The sequence below is a fragment of the Thunnus maccoyii genome, chromosome 10, assembly GCF_910596095.1.
Source record: "Thunnus maccoyii chromosome 10, fThuMac1.1, whole genome shotgun sequence".
Taxonomy (NCBI): domain Eukaryota; kingdom Metazoa; phylum Chordata; class Actinopteri; order Scombriformes; family Scombridae; genus Thunnus; species Thunnus maccoyii.
Genome location: NC_056542.1, coordinates 19558882 through 19582181, shown reverse-complemented (window position 1 = coordinate 19582181; position 23300 = coordinate 19558882). Strand labels below are relative to the sequence as shown.

Sequence of the window (23300 nt, the reverse complement as noted above, 5' to 3'; positions counted from 1 at the left end):
GGAGTGGTAAAGGGAGATGGGAGAGACAGACACAGGGGAAGAGGGGAAAAGAGGGGATTGAGATAGTCTGGCGAGGTAAGAGGCAACGCTGTGACCTACTAATGCAGAACGGAGGAATTCTCACTGCTGACTCCAAACACATTCCTACAGCCTGCAAATATTAACCCCCACCTCACCACCTCTGCCTCCATCTGAATGCACGAGGCAACCACCTGGCCCCTCCATGAGGAAACCATTCATTGATATCAACTTGGTGACTGGAAACAATTCTCACATTGCTGAGGAAGGGAGGAAAAACACAAACAGCATTATTACCTGGCACTGTACTCTGTGCCCTGGGCATTGCCAAATGGCAAGGAGTGGTAATTTGAACTCCAATACCCAGAAATCATTTAACATGACAACATATCCAAACAAATGTGCAAGGACCATTTTGCTTGCTGCTGTTTAAAAAAAGTTTTAATATTTTCTCCCAAATCTAGTTTATTATTTGACGATGTATAGGAACCTTACTTAATCCTTACCTACTGTGACCAAAAGCTGGATAAAACTAAAAAGTATCTGATCTGAGAGAAATCTAGTAACTATTGTAAAATACATTAACAATGTGCAGGATTTCTTTTTGTAACCATTTAAAATTCAGCATAAAAGCTGCTTGTTTCCTTAATCTTACACTGTAGTTCATACTGTAGCCAGACTTAAAATTGGATTATTTCAGTATTATTTGGGCATTTTTTGCCTTTCATTGACAGTATATAGTTGAGAGGCAGACAGGAAATATGGGGAGAAAGGGGGATGACATGCAACAAAGGGCCTTTGCTGGATTTATCAGATTTGCATTGTTGCCAACATGGTTCATGTCTTAGCCCCCAGACCACCTTGACGCATCAGAACAACAAATTTTTGAGGGCAAAAGTTGAGAATTAAAAAAAATCTGATAACCATATATCGGCTAATGAGCATTTTTTCACATAAAGACATAACATAAACAAAGATTTCTGATAAGGATCACTTAAATGTGTTTTTAAAACCATGTAATCAAGATATGTCTTAACAAAACATTTTACAGCTGAAAAATAAACTTGATGATTGCTCTCTGGTGGATAAACTCTTTCATAAAGACTGATTCCAAACTACCTCAAACACATCTTTGGAATTTCTGTACTACTCTGGTACTGTTTAACAAGTTGTCCATGTACTGTTGTTTCTGAATATAACATTAAGCTCAGATGTGTGAAAGATGCTGAAAAAAGGTAACTAGTTTCAGTGATGCTATACCTCAACAGAGACAAAGCATCTGAAGGAACCAACCATCTCACACATCGTGTAACCACTGAGAAAAACATCAAGCCGTGCATCTCCTGAGATTCAAACTGGTAAAACTTTGTGTTCAGTTCGACAGAGAGAAACGTTATCAGCTCTGTGCTTATAAAGTAGGAAAGCCCTATGGGTATCCAGATGGAGCTCTCTCAGCTCCAGCCCCATTTCAGCCCCACGTCCTAGAGAAGGCAGACTAACACTGATGCAACTGGAACACTGAGTCCGGGGGGAATAGCTCTCACTCAGACCGTGAGAGAGAGCGTTAGTACATCCACAGCGGTCACATGGTGCAGCGCTTTCTCTCTCCATGCCGGATTGTCGGATCCTGCTGCCTGTTGTGTGTGGCCCTTTTCCCGTCTCTCTCACACCAGAGCTACATAATTGATAGTGAAGGCATAGTTATGTTTTATAAAGTGAAATGCATTAATGGCTTCCACTGCACTCTAAAGTTTAGATGTGCTGGGATCAATAAGTGGATACCTCAAGCTGAAGAGGTTTAAAATAACTGATACATTCATTGTCAGTACAATAAATCAGGGTAATCTATTAATTCTACCAATATATTCAGTATTATTGTTTAGAAGTGGTGCTTTGGAGATGTACTAAATGCCTCAACTGCTCATGCTTTAAGTGTTATGATATGATAGACTGTCTTACAGTCATAGCAGCAATCAATGAGCTTCATTCATTAAAGTTTTCTTTTGTGAAAATTTCCTTTAAAAAAGATTTTGATTTATGAAACGTGCCCCAACCATAGATTTATTTGTAACAACTAAAAATGGTCATGTTTGATCTTAAATTTTGAAATTTCTTTCAACTAATGTTTCATTAGCATTCGAAAACGCCCAAATAATTCTGTGACAGAGCAGCAGTGGTCAGAGCCATGTATGAGCTATCAGTAAGCTATTATCTACAGAAGCTAAACATCAGACGATGTAACAGACCATTAGTATGATGCTTTAATGAACAAAACCTGATCATGTTAAAAAGAAGTGGCTTGATGCAAAAAAAAACTGTCAGGTGTATTATGGCCACTGGAGACAGACAGATCTCCCCCAAACAGCTGAAATGGATGATGGTGGTGGATATATAACTACACTTTCAGTTGTGAAGGCAAAAGTGCCCCATTGAACTCCCACTGCTGGATAACATCACACCAACTCCATATGTTCAGGCATCAAGGTCACTATGCTGTAGTAATCCAAATTATTTCTGTAATTTGTTGGATTTGTAATTTGACTGTTATATCAATATTATATGCAATGTATCATCAGCATATTACAGTACAATGTCAACAGTTCTATTTGTTTCTTGAAAGCTAAATTATGCAATTTTATAGGTAGAGCTCCCCAGAACTTATGAAAGGATTTATGTGTTTTGGGTCTATGAGTAGTTCAGATCACACGACAACAGCATTTCAGAGATAACACAAAGGCAAACAAAAATTTCTGCTCTGGTCATTTTATTTATGTGTATGGTCTCAATGAAACCATTTTAGCCTTTCGATAAACCTCTAACCAATCCTGAAATATACTGATATGAGTTAATGCAGTAACAAGCAATAAAAAAGAAACACTAAAACAAAATAATTTTAATATTATTGAATTGGCCCCCCTTTAGCACAGTCCCTGTCTTGGTTTTCTTGAGGTTATTCAGTGTGTTTCCTCAAATATCTACTGTATATTTCCCCATTGTGAACACAATGGTCTTAATTATAGAAATGAATAATGGGTTTATGGCATTTGCTTAAATTCAACTGGTGATATTTCAACATTAAGACTCCATGCTCAAATCTGTACACATGAGTGCGGCCCAGTGAGCAACTGAGCATGCTCTGCAGTTGACCACGGATACTATCATAACATCTGGAACAAAATTTACTGCTTCGTTTAATCATATTACAGAAAACACGGCTGTGTGTACCTGCACTTCTCTACCAACTGTCCATGGGCACAAACCAGCTAGCAACCACCAAGGTTGGCTGTCTGCGACTTTGGTTCCTGTATTAAGTCTCGAATTGAACCTGCATACAGGCACAGCCATCAAGACCAGCACCACCATCCCCGAAGTCGCCCTATTCCTGCCCTCTGCCAAATGGCGCACCCTGGCAGGGAGACAAACAGGGTATCTTTGTGAGTTTGCATGCAGTCAGGGGTGCAAGGCCTAAGAGCTCATATCAGGTCTCCATGGAGATGGATAGACTTGTTAAGAGCAGAATGAGGATATATCACAGGTCCTCAAGCGCACATGTGGAGGACGACAGTAACTTGTCGATATTAAACAATGGAGGCTGAGAGCGAACAGGAGAGCGAGGATTAGGTGAGAGCTGCATGGGCACAAAGCATGAAGGTATGTGGAAGGTGACAGACGTACAGTAAAGATGGGGTTTGGTCATGTGCAGCATAACAGGGACACATTGAGAACACAAACAAACAGTAAAGGGAAGTAGAGGGTGGGACGTGTCATTGCCAGAGTGGAGGATGATGGCCAAATAATTCAAATTCTTAGTGTCATCTTTTAAACACTTTCATAACAGCTAAAACTAAGACCCAAAACTAGGGTAAAAAACATCCACTCAGTCACAGAATACTCACTGTACACAATACAATACAATACACTGTACATGTGAAGACAGTGTTCGAACACAATAACAGCACAAAAGTGAATGCCCTCGACCCCGTTCTTCCTTCCCCTTCGTCCACACACAACTGGGCCCCAAAACCAGCCTGAGCCTTTGACTAATACTGAGCTTCATTTCAGGCAAGAGAGCTCTCTCAGCTAACGTACATATTCTGTCAAGCAAATACAGGAGATAAAAGGCATGGCTGGATTAAGGGAGAAGCGTGGAGACAGGGAAAATGTTCCAGCAGGAGTGGGAGGAAGGAAAATGACTTTAGGTACACAAACCAACAGAAACGAAACCAGAGCCCAACACAGAAATGAAGCAGAGATAGACAGCGAAAAACAATAAAAGACAGAAATAATGTATTTCTTTCAAAATAACAGTTCGAGAGAGCAACGACAAAATATAAGAGAATTCCAACTTATGTTGCATAAGTCAAGCTCTTTTTTTTTTTACCTTTTCCCGCGTTTCTTTCCCGATTTCAACTTGATTCCTCCGCTCTGTCCCCTCTTCCTCACTCTCGAGTTAGTGCTTTCCCTCTTGACTTGCAGCCTTTGCATCTCTGTTTCACTCCAGCCTTGTGCCTACCCGCTCGTCACATTTTATCCGCTATTGCCTCATCTCCTCTTCCTCAGACACCATTTCTCTTTTCTTCACCCCTCCACGCTCAGGACTTTGAAGGGAAACATTGCCTTATGGACAAAGGAAATCAACGGCGTGAGGAAAGTACAGCAGCAGATAAAGTCACAGGCAGCAAAGTGAGAGGCAGGCAGAGCTGCTGCTCAGTTTGTGGCTGGGATAGCATGTGCTGGAGCTGTGCAGAACCGGTTCCTCCGTGCCGTACAAGAGAGGACAAACACACAAAAGTCTCAGCGGTGCAGAGAGCTAGAGCTGAGAAAAGGAGAATGCAAGAGAAGGAGGGAGAAGGCATCAGTCATCGTGTGTGTGTGTGTGTGTCGGTGTTTGCGTGTGTGTGTGTGTGTGTGTGTGTGCAGGGTAGGAATGAAGGAGGCGGGGGGGGGGGGGGGGGGGGGACAGAGATTGAAAGAAAGAAAGGTGGGAGGGAATAGGAGGAGTATACGTGGAGAGAGGAAAAGGGGAGGAGACATTTTTTTCTCTGTTTTCCTGTTCACGTTTTTCAAAATTTCCCCCTTTTTTTCGTGAAATTATCCCTATACTGTCCGCATGTTCACAAGCGCCTTGTCAATAGGTCATTATTCTGCCTTTCCATGACTGTTTTCCCCTTGTCATATTCCCCTTTGTCAGAGCCAGCTGTGTCTTTAAGCCTGTGCACTTGAACTCAGAGTGCTTTTCTTTCTCAGTGTACTTCCCCTCCGCTGGCCCCCCAGCACACAGGAAAGAGACACAGCTTGTAGGAGAGAGAGAGAGAGAGAGAGAGAGAGAGAGAGAGAGAGAGAGAGAGAGAGAGAGAGCAGGACAGAGGGGCAAAAGGGGGCAGAGAGAGAAATGCAGATGGGGGAAGGGAAAGGTTTGTAAATGGAGGTTCAAGCCTATGGCAAAGACTTTAGTTCAAGAAATGACAATGCATTTAAAAGCAATGAATCCCTTTATTTACAACATATAAACAGCAAAATAACATCCTAATCACAGCAAAATCTTTCTTATTATTTTTGAGGGCTAAATCAATATTAATGGAATGTTTAATGCACTTGAAGGAAAGGTAAGAGAAACTGCTGTTGAAATATTGATTTGGGGTATAAAGTATGTGTTTGTAACATCATAAAAGCGTGCCGTTGAGCAAGTGCAAGGTTAAGGTCAGACCATTAAGCAGAGCCTCACATATCTGCACAAAATCTCCATGGCAACTGCTGACACACAGGTGAAATGTTTCATAATAAGGCAACTCATTTGTGTTGTGGGACATAAAGTGGACTATTACACCAGCTTATGCTTTTATCTATTTGTCTTTTTTTTGGTCAGAAAAGACAGAGAGTGGGCAGTCCACTCACCTTGAATGATTTAATTGTTGAGACAGCAGAGGGGGAGACAGAGGGGAGTCAGGAGCTCTGGAAGGATTCGATCGTAGGCCAGCGGGGGCACACTGTAAACTGAACCACCCCGATGCCTCTCAGAGCACGGACTTGCATATGTTAAATTGTTCTACATTATACAAGTGGTCCCAGAGTTTTAACAATGGACTTCCTAAACATGTCTTGCATCAAACTCTCAAAATCAAAGTGATATAATTGGGGCGCATTTTATAACTTTTTAACAGGAAAATATAGGATCAGAGGGTTTTTGAAAAACACATTTCTGTGTTTGAAAAAGAATGAAGTCAAGAAGTCTTCAAAGCAGTCATAGCTGTGCCTTCATAAGGTTTAACGGGTACCTGGTTTTTCAAATTTTTGAATCATTTTCATTTCGTTTCCTGGTTCAGTTGCTAGCCTGTGAAATGTGAACTTTCTCTACAGACAAGCATACAATTCAACATACACAGACAATAAAGTTTCAAATAATAAATTAAGCTTGAATGACCATTTACTTGTGTTTAAATTGACCTTTTCTTTAAAGGAAATTCCTAAAAAATAGTATTGAATTACAGTGTTTTTCCAGGAAACTTCCCAGAAAATTATCAGTAAATTATACATAATATAGTGTCTGATAGTGCCGCCGAATCTCATTCTTTTCTATATTGTTCTGTTTATTCCTACTCCACTTAGTGGTTGAGTAGAGCTGTAATGTATGCTGTGTTTAGACTGCAGCCATGTTAACCAAAGAGCGGGATTGAAATATAGGCAATTAAAGTCACTAACCAAATTAAATCTTGTGAGAAATGGCTTTCTTGCTGATTTAATCCTTTCTAAGGCTTAGATCAACACAATATAAGGGTGGATGTCAGGCTGTGTTATCTGCTGAGAAAACAGCTTTACATTAATGAAGAGAAAATGTCAACATCACATGCTTGAACCCCAACAGCGAAGGGCCGTCTGCAAAACTTAAGTGACGCTGGGAAACATTTCCCTTTAAAATACTGCAACAATTCTCGTGTAGAAATGTGTCATTAGTTCCTTTTTTTTTTTTTTATTCGTTCAGTGATTGCATCGCAAATGCACTGTACATCAGTAAGCAGCTGCTTCTCATTCACAACAGCTTGATGTTTAGTTTGTTTGAACATGTACTGAACACAGCTACAAAAAATTCCTTCTCACAACCCCTTGTCTCAGGTTTCATATCTCTGTGAGCAGGTCAACCAAAGATTCTCAGGTTGTTTTGTTTAAATAGTTTCTAGATTCCTGAAGAGGTAAAACTCTCCTGCATTTCACAAGAACATTTTTTTGAGAAAAGTCAGAAAAAGTATGAAACTTTGAGTAGCAAAAATGTTTTTTCTTCTTCTGTCTTATCTTACAAACATCTTATGACACTTCAGGTTTAATCTGTGACTTCTTCGGGAGGTTCGACCGCCAGGTTGGGAACCACTGCCATGCAGCAGGTGAAAGGCTGTTTCTAAGAGGTCTTGATCCAAAATTGCGGGATGGCAATGTCTGTCTGTCCACCACTTAAATCCAAACAGAGATATCTCAACAACTATTTGATGGAGTGTAATGAAATTTTGTACAGACATTCATGGTCCTCAGAGAATGAAGCCTACTAACTTTGGTGATCGCCTAACTTTTCCTCAAGCGCCAACATGAGTTTGTTGTTCAGAGTGAAATCAACAACTGTCTGACTTGTTTTCATTTAGGCGTTTAAAATCCTCCACACTGGTGCAGTTTCTTGTCTTGTGCAAACAGACAAACTAAAAATAGACAAACTAAACTAAGACTTATTCAAGAATAGAAGCAAATGACCTGAACAACTTTTCATGGCAGCACCACACTTACCATTACTTGCAAATTATTTGTCTGTGACCTTTTTTTTCATTCTGACACCACCCTCTAGCCAAATATTACATTTACGTCACTTCACCTGGCAGCTGATGATCATAAACAATTTTTTTTCTAACAGTTTGGTTTTCTGTATAATGAGCATTACGGCCTCACAGAGCTGCAAGCATGGCTGGACCCTTTGTCTTGTCAATTGAGGATTAGAATAGGTCTAAATCTCTGGTTTTTAGAAGCTGAACTACTTCAGAGATGGATGTGATCAAACTGATCTTCATATGCCTTAATAAGATAAGAAATGGGTGGAGAGTGTTCATAAAGAGCATCTGTCTTGTTGGAGGGATTTGCCCGCAAGGCGCCAAACTAAGAAAAGACAACTTTTTCAATCTAAAAAGAGGCCACTGCTCTAATGCATTGCAAATACAAATAGGTATCGACCGGCTGAGAGGTGGAGAGGAGAAGAAGGAGGAGGAGGGAGGGAGGGAGGGGGGGGCAGTTGATAAAGGTCAAAGGAGGTGTGTGCTGCATTCGCTCATACCTTTTGTTAAAGAGGCAAATATACGTCCCATACTTAACCACATTACCTGGGACCAGAGAGGAAGGGAGAGGGACTGGATGCCACGAGAAACACTTCTCTCTCTTAATGCTGACAAACTATTCCCCCAGCCCAAGGACAATCATTACCTGAGGGGAAAGAGGCAGCATGTGTGTTAGGGGAAGAGATGCTTATACTGGCGCTGATCTTGAAAGAGCCTGGCCGATCGATCGCATTAAGCTCCCTGCGAAAGAGAGAAATCAATATGTTTTTAAAGGCGAAGCAGGCTGCATGTGGTGTATGCGTGTGGGCTTCATTGATACCGCCAGATGCGTTCAGAGAGAAGCTGTTCCTGAAAAAGAGCGATCACACTGGTTTCATTTCCAATACTTATCTACAGAATCATGACACTTGTGAGAAATATGTACATCAAAAGTGTGTGTATGAATCGCCCCAGTTTGGGTTCCCATTATCACAGCTAAATCCTGGCCTGTGTTTGAGGAGCACAAATGACACACTGACACTAAAATCAATAGTTTTCAGATGGAGAAAGTCGTGCAAAAGCTGTGAGGCCTGAGAAGCTATTATGAGAGGCTGGATTAGAAAGAAAAAGAGAAGGGAGCAGAACGACCCGTGACTCTTAGAGAAAATTAATTGCTTGTTTAAAGACATTGTAATGCAATCAGTCTTACAGTTAACAATAGGAGTTGCCCACAGAGGTTCAACTCAAGAGATGGAGTGGGATGGAGGTCAAGAGGAGCAAAAGAGTGAGAAAGAGAGACAGAAAAGAAATAAAGACAGAAGGTAATTTAGTTTCCATCAGTCGCCAAAACAACACTAATAAATACCAAAGACACCCACTCTTCAACACTTTCTACTTCTCTCATCTCATCCCTCTATCTCTAGCTATCTATTTCTATCTCTCTCATACACACTCACAGTAATAATTTACTCTTGAGTTGGCATCTGGGGCAGGGAGTGTGATCCAGCAGAGGCGGGAGTGAAGAAAAATCCACACAGATCTGACACACTGTCCTCAAATACCTGCACTGACCTTAACACATACAATAGGAACTGATGGGAGAAAGAAAAAGAAAATTTAAACGAATAAACAGAGAAACCAAGTGATTAATGAGTAAATTAGTGCAAGAGAAAGGGGCGAAGGGTGTACAAGTGGGCATAGTTAAGAGGAAGAACAAATAAAAGGGGAACAGAGGAAATGAGACCAGTCTATGACTCAGAAATAATTAAATAAAGAAAAGAAATAGTAATTAGGTAATTATTTCTCTTTATATGTCAGCCTTATATTAGACTGCAGCACTTCCTACAAAAGTTTTGCAAAAACACTATATTTAAAACATTTATGATTGATTATTTTGCTGAAGAAGTGCAAATGGGATGATTAGGGCACAGAGTTAATGATACCTGAAAAATATGAGAATGAAGAAAGACAGTTAATACCTGACTATGAAGCAATGAATACTTAAAAAGAGCAAGTTACTAATGTGGTTCCTTTTTTAGTGTAATATGCTGTAGAAATGTGCCACTAACACCTTTAACTGGATGAAATCCAAGAAAAGAAACCAGCCTGCTCTCTAGTGGTCACAAAGAGAAACAAACACTCTTTTGTCTGGAGTGAAATGCAACATGTGTTTATGATATGTGTTTCCATCCCCATTTATTTGGCAGCTTATAAAATGTGATGCATTGTTAAAATACTGTAGATTAAACTGTCTGACAGATATAGCTGCACCCCAATGAGCTGCAATATTTCATCAGTGGTTAAACAGTAATGTAATATCATAATTTAAAAAAAAAAAGACTTTGAAAGTGGCAATTATGCAAAAGTACACTGAGCTTATAATACTTGGAGGATAAATGCAGGATTTCTACATTTATTTTAAGTAAAGGATCTAAATATTTCTTCCACCACTACTAAAAAGTAAACGATCATATTATAGCAGCAACAAAAAACTGATTTATGTAGCAGGAAGAAAGATGGATACACACAGTCACACACACACATACAGACACCAACGCTGCCAAAAGAAAGGGAATATAGAGAACAAACAAAAGACTCCTGCAGAATCTTGTTAATAATGACATGAGACTGTATGTGGTGATTTAGAGTTGCAGTTTTTCAGTCTGTGTTGCTGTGAACTGCTGGTATTTATGGACGTTTTATTGATCTTAAACACACTGACTCACAGGCTGTTATGGCTGTAGCGCTGTGGTCAAAAGAGCACTGGGTGTGTAAAAGGAACTGTGTTGGACTGTTCTTTGAAATTGAGATGAATCACAGTTTAGGCCAAATGGTGTCAGTTCCTTGTGAAATGAAATAAATAGCTGCATTGACCTGAAAACACATCATAGCAGAATTTTTTTAGTGAAACTACCTTTTACAGTTTTGAATAGTCAACATTAACAGGATTTTAAGATGAAACAAAAAATCAGGCTCCATTATGGGTATAAAGAAAACCACTGATGGAACGTAACTAAGTATATATTTACTCAAGTTTTATCAGTTATAACCCATTAGTAACAATTTGGGGGTTGCCACAAAGAAAAATCTCTTTGGTTGGTTTTTATTCTCCTTCACTGTGATACTTACTTTGTCCTTTTAGTTCCTGAGGAAAACCCTTCCAATGGACAATTTGACCACTTATCATCTGGAAAAGAGGAGCACAACATTCAAACTAAAACCCATTTGACTGGACTTGATATATTATGGTAAAAACAACTCTTTATTGATGACCTACTAACATTTGGAACTGCAGATTTGATGGCGCATTGGAGAGTGAGAAACTCACGAGTATTTATTAATGAAGTACCAACATTTATAACTGCATTATTGCTAAAAAATAAAAAAAAAAGCGGTGGTGGAAAGTACATATACTCAAGTTATGTCTCTAAGTACAGTTTGGCACGTTTATGTGGGCAGATAAACCCAAAAGCAGAAGCAACAGGCAGGCAACAGGAACTGAAGAAACAATATTTATTACCAGACTCAGGTTGCAGGCAGATGAATGCGACAGAACTGACTGGCTTGAAACACAAGGAGCATAACACAAGGAACAAAAACAACAACTGCAAACACTGGGATACATCAACCATGAACTGACAAAGAACAGAGAGGTATAAATAAACAAGGAACTAATCACAGAACAAGACACAGCTGAGTGGGGCAGGAGCTGGAATAAAGAGGGAAACACAAGGATTGTTTAACAATGAAGACAATGAGGGTGTGGCAGGCAACAAACAGGGTAAGGCTAACAAGACTAAACACAGAACAGGTGTGCAGGGGAAAACAGCCTGAGCAGGACGACGGCAACACATGAGGAACATAGGAAGTTACAAACTGACAAGAATAAAACCAAAGCAAGGCAGAGCTAAAGCCAAAGAAAACTCTGCAGTCAGAGGAAAAAAACAACACCAAGTTCAAGCACTACACAAAGAAACAGAAATGGCTAATGCAGTTATTACAAACAACTTGTAAACCAGAGCACAGAAAACACACACGGAGCGACACTAAAAAAACACAAAACACAAAAAGTCCAGAAACACAGAGTCAATGACACAGTTTTAAGGTACTTATAATTTACTTGAGTATTTTCACTTTAAACAGGGAAATATTGCGTATTTTACTCCATAATTATCTGGCAGCTATGGTCAGTAGATACATTGCAGATTAATTTTATTGTATATTTTTCATTTACATTTTACCTTCAAACCATGTGATTCTTTTATAAGAACAATGCTAAAGATGAGACTTGGAGTATATTCAGTATATGAAATGCATAGGCTTATAATAATCCAATAATAGGCTATAATATAAAAATTTTACATGAGGAAAGGATTTATTCTGCATAGTGAGTCTTTACTTTTCATACTCTCCGTTCATTTTGATCATGATACTTCAGAACTTTCACATATACCAAATTTTGAATGCAGGATTATTTTTAAAAAAATTACTTTTAGCCATGTTAGCGGCCTGGTTTTATTGATGGCGATGCTGATCTGTTGGTCTGTCGACCGCTTTGGACCAGATTCAAATATCTCAACAACTACTGGATGGATTGCCATGAAATTTTGTACTGACATTTATGGTTCCCAGAGGACGAATCTGGGAACCATAAATGAGTGTAATGTGTGTGTGTGTGTGTGTGTGTGTAGTCTGTCCCTTTTCTGTCCTGTCTGTTTGGTGGTACAAGGAAGTTGCTTTATGCCCTCCTGATCATATTCTTTATATATGTTATCGGTTTATTTATAATTTTGTTGTTCTGTTTGTCCATACTGTAATTTTTGGTATTCTGTACATACAACATCTATTGCATGTCTGTCCAAATGAAGAAGTGGAAGAGTGAGTGATCCCTCCCCTGTTGCTCTTCCTGAGGTTTCTTCCATTTCAATTTTTCCCTGTTAATTATTTTTTGGGAGGGGGGGGGGCTCTAAGAATAGAAGATGTTGTATATTGGTCAGACTGTAAATCCCCTTGAGGCAAGTTTGTGACTCCTAAAAACTTTGGTGTTCCCCTTACTTTTCCTCTAGCAAACCATAACATTTGTGCTTGTGAGTGAAACCTCTGGACAACTATTAGATGGATTTCCATGAAATATAGTACAGAATCAGGCACTAATTGGCCCCCTTGTTTATGAATAATCATAAATATGATGACTTTTCCTTTAGGGCCATCATCAGGTTGAAAGTTTTAACTTGAGCCAATGACATTCCTGTCAGCCTGAGCTGTAACCTACTTTCTGTTATAATCAGAATGAGATCATAATCATCTTTATTGGCCAAGTATGTTAATGCATACAAGGAATTTAACTCTGGCTCTCAATGAACTTAAACACAACACAACAATCTTCAGAGACATACACAAGGAACCATTCTTAACATGCTAAACTAAGATGGTGAAGTAAACATTATGCCTGCTAAACATCAGCATGTTAACAAAGATTGTCTTGTATTATGGTACCGTATACATTACTTTTAGTTACATTTACATTGCTTTTTTAAGTTATCAGAGTTCTTCCTCAAGTGCTAATAACAAGCAAAAGGATTTTTTCACAATCTGAAAATCAAAATGATTGAAAGAACCAGTGTGTAGGATTTAGTAGCATGTAGCAGTGAGGTTGCAGATTGCAACCAAATGAATACACTTCCCCTCCCCCTCCCGTTCCAAGCGTGTAGGAGAACCTACGATGGCCATGAAATACGCGAAAAATGCAAAAGGCCCTCTGTAGAGCCATCTGCTCTGGGCTACTGTACAAACATGGCGGTGCAATATGCTGTGCTCTGTTGGAAGAGGACCCACTCCCTATATAGATATAAAGGGCTCATTCTAAGATAACAAAAACACAACAATTCTTATATACAGGAGATAATGCACTAATGAAAACATACGTATGAATATTATATTCCATTTCCACAAATAGATACCCCTAAATCCTACACAATGGTTCTTTAAATTGAATGTCAAACCTTTAATTAAGGAATGAATTAGCCTGCAACAGAGGTTTTCAAAGTGGGAGGCAGGCCTCCAAACAGTTTCAAGTGAAGCTCAGTGAATGGAAATGAAAAAATATTACATTAGTTATTACATTACTTATCAAAAGGAGCTCACATAGAATAGCCTAAATGTTTGTGGCTTGGTAAAAGAAATAGTTCAGAGATACAGTAGTTTTGGGGAATTTTACTGTTTTTCCCACTTTCACAGAGTCAGAAAGTAATAAATGCCTTCAGAAAGACCTTTTTTATTTATTTGGTTTAGTCTGAAGTAGGCCTATATCAAAAAGCAATATCAGGCTATCTTGCCTCAACTGTTGAGTGTCTATGGGATCAGATAACATAATCATGATCCCATAGGTATCCAGGAATTGAGCGAAACTGAGCAAGTAAACTAAAGGAGGGTCCTTTGTCTTTGAGAAAGGGTAACCAAAATAGGTAAGAACAATAGGGTCGCCTTACTGTTGCTCGCTATATCTGTCACAGACAACCCTCTGACAAAAATAGCTTATTAAAAAGTTACAAAAAGTCACAACAACACTAGTATTACATCGGATGTCATCACCGGACGGTAAAATGATAAGTGATTAGTAGGAATTGGTGAACAATAAACAGTTGTGCTATGTTGAAATCCCCCAGTCAGCTGTTTACCTTGACTGACCATATTTGGGCCAGGCGGGGTGTCGCTCTCCCCGGCAGCCAGTCAGTTCTTGCTCACGCCGCGATGAGTAAAGGAAGTGAGTCACGCTGACGGTAATGTTACGTCTCCGTTGCAGCAGCAGAGAACAAGAGAGAACAAGGAAGCAACATGTGCTGACCATAAACTCCCAACACATCAGCACAGACAGGCAGGCAGCTACGATAAGAGACAAGAAGCCGAGGACTGAAGACTGGACTCTTTTAGTTTTTAAACTGTGAGTCACTGTTTGTTAACTTTGTAGTGAATTTAACATGATTTAAATCACTTTTACTGGGTTGTTAATCGAGCTCGTGTTTGTTACATTGTCACAGTTTTGATAGGGGTTATAATTATAAATCTGCCACTCGCTTTTATATCTCAAGGTTCGTTTATTGTATTCCTATATTTTATTTTAACAGTGTGTTTATTTGACCCGCAACAAAAACTTTTTCTTGCTGCTTCTAACTATTTTAAAATGGGGCTTAATTTTTAATGTATGACCTACAAAATAATAGAAAATTGCCTTATCAAGTTGGGCTAATCCACAGTCTTTTCTACCGAAATTTTAACAGTCATGGCCTGTTGCTACTAACTTTCTAAATTTCCACTCGGGGCTTTCCGCGCTGTTAGAAAAACCAAATGCGTTATTTCCAGCCTGCCGCGTGAAGTTTCCTTCATCACAGCAAAGACCGAGAAACAGACTTGGGGGTGAAGAATAAATTAGCTGTAGTTTGATCTTTTTGTTATTTTTCTATCCACGACCAGGCATACGCTAACACGTGTCCCCTCCTTGGATCACACAGCTCTGTCTTTACTGCTTTGTTGTGTCCTTTGTTTCAAGCAGATGCGAAAACAAGGTGGTTTCGTTGTCGCTTAAATTAAATATCGACGAAACCACGGGAAAGACCTCAACATGTTTCACTTGAAACTGTCTGTCACTCACATTTGGAAATCTGTTCTGACCTGATTCCACTTATTGGTATGTGACAGGGTGTTTGGGATAAATATGTGGTGTTATGGGAGAAACATCAACATGCTGTCAAGTAACATACAGAAGTAAAAGCTCCAGTCTACCCTCGCATACAAGACCAACACTCAGGTAGTTTTCGGGTATGAAAAAAACTGAGACTACAGGACACATTCATGCTGTGTAAGCAGAAGTGGGGGCAATTCTGTTTGCAAAATGGGTCAAGTTGTTGTCTTCACATGTAGGATCCAAAACAGTATCTGCAGAGCCTGTGATAATGGCAGTGTATCACTGTTCAGTGAAAAGACAGTAAACAGGGTTTGCAGATTGAGAAGCTGCTGCTTGTCACGTTTGGAAGCTTTTGTATGGTATCACTCACCCTCTGATTAGATCAAAGAAATGACACTTAGAGAATCAGTGAAAACGAGCACCATCAGTCATGTGAATTTCTTTGAGTTTCTCTAGTATCTACATACATGTATCATTAATTTGGTATGATGCAAGCCAGTTGAAATTATGACTCATGGCTGTTTACAGTAAAATACATTACACTGAGTCAGTAGTGACACAGTTACATGCTGGCACTGAACACCTGGCCATATGGGCAAAAAGTGACCTCACGATAATCTGAAGAAATCATTTTAACAATGTTACATGTTGTTATTGTTGAGTGAACTGATTTAAAAAATATTTATGTCAATTTTTAGGCAAAGTGCCAATTTGTTTGCTGGATTTCTTTGCACTCTATGATAGTAAACTGGATACCTTTTGGGTTTTGGACTGTTAATTAGACAAAACACAGAGGTTTAAGAAAGTGAGTTTGTAATTTTTCACTATTTTCTAACATTTTTAAAACCAAATGAGTCATTGATTAATCAAGAAAATAAGGGTCAGATTAAATAATGAAAATATTTATCATTTCTTGCAGCTCCACTTCAGTTTAACTGAAAACTTTAGCAAATTTGGAGATCTTTGGGTTTCACTTTACAGCAACGATGTGCTAACATGCAAAATAACACCTTAAATATAAAAATTAATGTCATCCCATTAAAGGGGACCCATTATGCTTTTCTTTATTTTCAGTCATATATATATATATATATATATATATATATATATATATATATTACATAGTACAATGTCGGATGTTCATATTAAACGTAGCCAAAGTTTCAAATAATGAGGTAAACGTATGTAGAAGTAAATCCTGCAACATGGTGGCCTCCGTGGAAGAGGACCTGCTCCCTATGTAGATATAAAGATCATTCTAAGGTAACGAAAACACAATGATTCTTATTTTCAGGTGATTATACGCTATTAAAAACATACTCATATTATATTCCATTTCACTGCACCTTTAAATTATTTCCTGAAACCCTTGAAGTAGCATTTGCTTTTCATCACATATTTAGATCAAACAAATGTGGATCATGTCAAGTCAGTATCATTTTTCTGTCAAAAAAACAATTCTGCTGAAAGACAAACACTGAGTTTTGAAAATCAAGAAGGAAAAAAATAGTACGAGAGTAATATTCATAAACAATTTATTAAGCTTTAATGTCTTCTAAACCCAGAATGCTTCGAGACATCTGCTAAAAGCTCTGCCAGCTAAAACACCTTATCTGTTTTCAATTCCTGTGGCCTCTTTAAGACAGCATTAAGAGGAATTCATGTCCAAGGCCGCTCAAACATTCTTCAGAGTCATAGCAAAAATCTGAAACGGGAAAACCTACCAGAAAAACCTGTGTTCATGTATGAGTGTCAGACGAAGGGACAGACTAGAAGTTGCAAGATATATAACCTAGTGGCGGTGGAGACTGTTGGAATGAACATATTTAGTTTCTGGGTGAGTGATGGAGAACAGCATAACTGAAGAAGCAACAACAACAGCCTGAGGAATACATACTATTTGACTCTGTTTACCTTGCAGACTAATAACTAAGTGTAATATCCAAGTAGCTGTTTGAACATAAAAACATAGTATTGAAAACACACAGCTCATGTAATGGCAAAACATATTTGTAAGGGATTTGAAGTTACTACTGCTTTGGATGGTTGTGTTACTGGCTGCTCTGAAGAGGTGTGGCTATGTCTACCAGAGCAAATAATAATTTTCTCTCACAACACATTACACAGACTGAGGCAACGGTGGTGTGTTTCAAGCCACAATAACAAATGACTGTCTGCACCTCAAACTTCGAGGCGTGACTTTCTCGTCAGGGACATCAGCCGCAACATTTGCCAGCTCAGCTGCAAAGTTTAAATTGCCTTGGCCTTTATTAAACACACTCTTCTTTTCTGGTCAGGCTGACATTGGCACCCAACTCAAACAGGCATGCTATCGGAAGATAAACAGCACAGTGAGCTCATTGGATTTGCATGTTGAAAAAGTCAACATGCCAGTGCTAGTTTGCATCTTGTTTGCCTGTATACAAACTCTTTCCTTTTGTCAACATGGAGCCATGTAGCTGTAAAATGCCTGCCGCTCTTTTACACACATTTAACACTTAGCCGCCCTCAAGGTAATAAAAATAGAAGGCTCAGGGGCAACTGAACAGGGAAATGCTGTTATCGCTGCAACAGAACTCCCCCCCCCCCCCCCCCCCCCCCCCACATCTCAGTGAAGGGAAGTCAGAGTCTGTTACCAAAAACTAAAATCACCTCAGACTTTGGTTTACAGAAAAAAAAAAATGTGAGTGCAGTTATTACAGATGAAAGCTGACAGCGATGTGCGATTACAGAACCACATATTCATATAGACACACAAAATCACAGATACATGTGTTGATGACCTCATCCCCCCCCCCCCCCCTTCTTTTCTCTTCTGTTTGTATAGACATCATGAAAAGAGAGGTGAAGGCTGGAGTCAACTTCCTCAAACGCCTGGCTGTGGCACGTGGCAAGCTTGATGAAGCCAAAGCAGAATTATTTGCTGAGAAGCTGCAGAAACTTTTATGCGACAAATATGATGACCACTGGTACCCTGATTGCCCCAGTAAAGGCCAGGCATTCAGGTAGTTACCCATTTGAAAACTCCACACATTTGCCACTGGATGTCTTTTTTGTTTTCTTTGCAAACATTATAAATAGTATCACTCTTTATTTTTATAACATTTTTATGAAAGCTGAAAGTTGAGATGCACATATAAAAACACTGAACCTTTATGGTTTAATCCTTTTACAGATGCATCAGGATAAATAATGGAGTACTCTGTGATGAAGTGCTACTGAAGGCATGTGAGGAGAGTAATCTCACCCCCAGTGAGCTGGGTCTCCCGTCTGAGGTCACACTGTGGATCGACCCACTGGAGGTGTGCGCAAGGTGAGTCACCGTCTGGCCTGCTGAGGCGAAGGCAAAGAATGACACAGACAGACACGCTTCAAAAACAAAGAGGCATTTCCCACTCTTGCCGGGACTTTGTGCGAGTCATCATGATGCATTTTACTAGATGATGAATAAAAAATATGTGGAAGGGGAGTACAAAAGAGGAGTATAAGCTGACGTGTGTGTGTGTGTGTGTGTGTTTGTTTGTTTGTGTGTGTGGTGTCCACAGATCTGGAGAGAACAGCAGGCCCTTCTTGATAGCCTGTTTCAAAGAGGAAGAGGCGGACGAAGAGGATGTGAAGGGAGAACAGGACTCCACGGACTCAATAAACCTGGACACCTCAGATTACCACTCTGCTACCTCTTCTGATTGTGGTTCCGCCGCGTCGAGCGACACAGAGGAGGAGACAAAGGATGGCGAGATGGAGGGGGAGCAAGAAAAAGAAGATAAAAATAAGAAGCAAGCGGCAGAAGGCGACACCTACACGGTCGTAATGGTGCCCAGGATTCGGAAGCGGCAAGGAGAAGGACCAAATAAGGTCAAATACGTCAGAAATATGGTAATTTTTTCTTCCTTTTTTTAGCACCATCTGTTGGTATCTAACAATTAAAGGAAAATGCTGGCAATATTACAGTATATACATCTTACTGTCATCAAATTACATGACTAGAGCAAAACCAGCAATGAATTCTACAACTCCTCTGTGCCATAGGTTTCCATTGTTGTCCAAAAACCATTAACACATAAATGAGCCACACCATTGCACAGAGTGACATGCTCTTTCATTACCATAAACACGGGCCCTGTAGTCCCGCATTCACTGTCCAGCTGCTAGAGCATCAAATGTGTATTACTACACGGTTGGAAATAGTCCCCAACAAGTGCAACAAATATTCCTGTTAGTGTAACATTTGCTGGATACTACAGTAGGTACTACTTTCTTGCATGTCATACCCATCTCTGCTCTGTCTGCCACTTCACTATCCAATGAAGGCAAAAATGCCACACACACACACACAAAGAAACTAAATATTTGTGACCCATTTTAAAAGCTGTGTGCCTTTAATTGGAACAAATGGGCCAGAGTGTAGGGAATTCAGAGAGTTGAGAGACTAATATATTGTTGGTTTTGGTCTTTTCATGGATTTGTTGACAGTATGAAAATAAAATAACATCATTCTTATTCTTTACAGTTGTTCTCGAATGCTTTGGCACATTTCTCGAAACATTTTTAAAGTTCTCAGCAGTGAAGATGCATCTCCCAAAACAGCTCATACATGCAGCAAAACACTATAATTAACCTGCAAACATCTGTAACTCACCCAAACCCTTGAATTCATGTTTCAAAATTAAGTTGTTTGGCCACAGATTCTCATCGACCTCATACGTAATGCTCTCTCTTGCAAAACAACGGGGGAAGAATCGTCTTGTATGCCGCAGCATTCCTCTGCAGGCTTCTGCTATTATGTCATCACAAGCAGCATCCATTGCAGCAAGCAAAGACATTTGATTTTGTGGTCGATGATCTTATACTTTACACCTCCACTTTGCACCTCTGTTGCCCCTGTCCAGTGTTCATCTTAGCAGGCCATGTTCACAAATTGTAGTAACTCTGTCGCCCTCAAGCTCTATAAATGTGTTTTACAATATCCATACTCATGACTTACACCTGTAAGCTAACTGGACAGCACATGCCATTGGTTGACCGAAGATGTGAGTAACTCCTCATTCATAAGTTTCGCCTGACAACAAATTTATCAATTTAGCAGACTTTCAGACCACTCCATATCAGTGCAATTTAGGAAACGGGGGTTCAGCAGATTTTGACAGTTAGATGGACTATTCTGCATGTGATGACTTACTCAATGAAAAAAGTATTACATATTTTTGAAAATAAAACTATTCACCTGAGAAGAACAATCTATTTTGATCACAAAGACATATACAACCAATGATTGTTCAAATCGTAGGCATTTGCACTTAGTCATTTGCCTAAACTTGCTAAAACGTTAGCAAATGGTAACAAAGAATGAGAAATGCTCTCTCTGTTGTGCACAAGTAACAAAATATGAAGAATTTCACATATTGTTTGGACGACTTCAACTGTCATTCAAAAACTGAGCCAAAGCAACTGAGAAAAACTGTAAAGCAGTTATATAGAAGCACTACGGGTTCACAGAGTTCATGGTTTAATTCATAATGCTACTTTCATGGTTCAATACACATTTATATGAAGAGAAGGGAGTGTGTTTATAAATGTAGGTCATACTGATTTACAGGGATTTCTCAATATATGTAATACAAGAACAGCAGTGCTTTATAATATAACAAAACAGAAGATACCATTTCGACTCAGCAACCATATCACTGCATTGAGTTGATTTTTTTTTTAAACAAATTATGTGGTGAATCATTTGATACATACTCATAGTGAATTAAGAATCTTGTTACACCCCTAGAAAGTACACCATGGATGTGTCTCTTCTGCATAATGTACAGTATTTGGTCACTATCAGTATTGCATGTTCTAGAAAGGAAAGCACCATCTAATCCTCCCATGTGGACTAACTGTGACTAACACTCATCCTGGAAAGTCTCCACCTCGCTAATCTCTTGCACTCCTTTCAATATTTCAGCTTCCTGCTAGCCTCCAGTACTACTACCACCCTGCACCAGTTTGGCCTCAGTACAAGAAGGGCGGTCCGGTGTTCCTCACCACAGTTTGTGCCCCTCCGGCACCGCCGCCTCCGCCTCAGCAGGTATTTGGCTACTACATCTTGCCGCAGCCGTCTCCACAGTTCATTCTGCCTCAAGCCACTCTGCAGCCATGGGGAGCTGCGCAGGGTTAGACCGTCCAGGAGCTGCGGCGTGAAGGTGGATAGAGCAATATAAGCTCCTTCAACTGAGCCATGATATCATGTCGGGTGTCTGAGCTAAACATGGGCCAAAAGAAGAACTTTTTTTTAAAAAACTGTATAGCTCAAAGTTATTCCTTGCACAACCTGTAATAACTCTTCTTTCCTTTTAATTGTGGTGACTTGTTATTGATGAATTGTACTCAGCACAGAGATGCCACTGTACTTAATAATGGAGTGAAAAAAAAGTTTGATTTCTTGGAATCTGTCAGGTCTGCACTGCTATTTTTTTTTTTTTTTTTTTTTTTTTTTTACATACTGTATGCATTATGAACGACTGCAGTCACTGGGTGCTTTGGCTAACTCAGGAACTCTCAGCAATATGCTTAATGCCAAATAACTGTCTTTTCAGGTGTTATTTCTCTTATTCATGTCTCACTTGTGCTGCAAAATAGCGGTCCACTATGTATACATCACAGTTAATCATTGTAAAATGTGATTCAGGGTTTTAATCTACTGTAGCTAGTGACAATATCTGTATATTAAGAAAACTATTTTTTACTAAACTGCTTGTAAATAACACAAAACTTGGATACCACAAACTGATGCACACTTTCTAATCTTACTGTCTTTTTGTTGTAATTTATTTGGCCACCAGTGGATGGCGCTGAACTCCCAGCTAATACATGAAATTGTGTATTTTTATATTAACAGTGTCTGCTGTATATTGCAAATCTAACTTCACAGAGCATACATGCTTTTAAACTTTCTCTGCTGTTAGTAAAATGTATAAAGAAATTCCTTATTTAGGGGTATCAGATTTATGGCTGCTTATAGTTATATGTTTTTTAAAAAGTTTTTACTGTAAATATCCTCGCTATGAGAATCTGCTTTGTAAGGTCTGAACTCAAACATATGTCACACTGATTCTTACGTACTGTGATTATTTAATTATTTTTGATATTTATTTACTGTCCATGCAACTGCAAAGCTTTGTTTTGCTTCCACCTTTTGGATCAGCCATTTACTTTCTCATTGCAGAGGATTAAATCAACTCATACCTGAAATTCTAACGTGTGATTCCTTTGTCTTTTGGAGTAATATATATATACTTTTGAGTGGAACATTTGGCAATTGTGTTGTCTTTGTTTTCTCTCATATAAATGTTCTGACTTGACCTAGAAAACACCTGTCAGTCTGAACACTCGCAGTGTCACACCATCTTAGCGTCAGCAGGATGCTCCAGCGGAAGGACTCCTTTGTGCGTCATTTAGCTCAAGGTCATGACGCTGTTCCTCCTCAAACAGGCCTAGTAAAGAGGGTGAGGGTAGAGATTGTGTTTCAGTGTTTTGGCTTAAGGAAGGAATTAAATTTCGAATTCATTTAGAGGAAATGAAGGGACATCTTAGCAGCCTATTCTTTTTTAGAAATACTTCAGGATAAGATGGCAATTGATCCAAGAGAGCAAAGACGCAAATGAAAAGCACAATTATAAATAATAAAGAATGCCGTATAGGCCTATTTATAGGATTTTTTAAAGGTTACAAATGGATGAGTGAAGAATGAAGGCCGGTACAGTCATGAGTCATTGCCAATCTCGGTGAACCTTGACTAATGTTTTGAAAAAGACCACATCAAGGCGAAG

General features: G+C 39.3%; 1 protein-coding gene across 1 annotated transcript; it reads left to right on the top strand.

Moving 5' to 3' along the window:
* Nucleotides 1-14558: 14558 nt before the first annotated feature.
* si:dkey-79d12.5 (maternal B9.15 protein) lies at nucleotides 14559-22722 on the top strand. Its single transcript, XM_042423503.1, has 5 exons — nucleotides 14559-14742; nucleotides 18311-18488; nucleotides 18659-18796; nucleotides 19029-19359; nucleotides 21437-22722. The coding sequence occupies exons 2-5, from the start codon at nucleotides 18316-18318 to the stop codon at nucleotides 21647-21649; spliced, it is 855 nt and encodes a 284-aa protein (XP_042279437.1). The 5' UTR covers nucleotides 14559-14742; nucleotides 18311-18315; the 3' UTR covers nucleotides 21650-22722.
* Nucleotides 22723-23300: the final 578 nt, after the last annotated feature.

Excerpts from the sequence above, each read along its gene's own strand:
- si:dkey-79d12.5 (XM_042423503.1), top strand. The coding sequence starts at position 18,316 with ATGAAAAGAGAGGTGAAGGCTGGAGTCAACTTCCTCAAACGCCTGGCT. Across the intron at positions 18,489-18,658 it reads AGTAAAGGCCAGGCATTCAG|ATGCATCAGGATAAATAATG; the intron begins GTAGTTACCCAT and ends ATCCTTTTACAG. Across the intron at positions 18,797-19,028 it reads CCACTGGAGGTGTGCGCAAG|ATCTGGAGAGAACAGCAGGC; the intron begins GTGAGTCACCGT and ends TGGTGTCCACAG.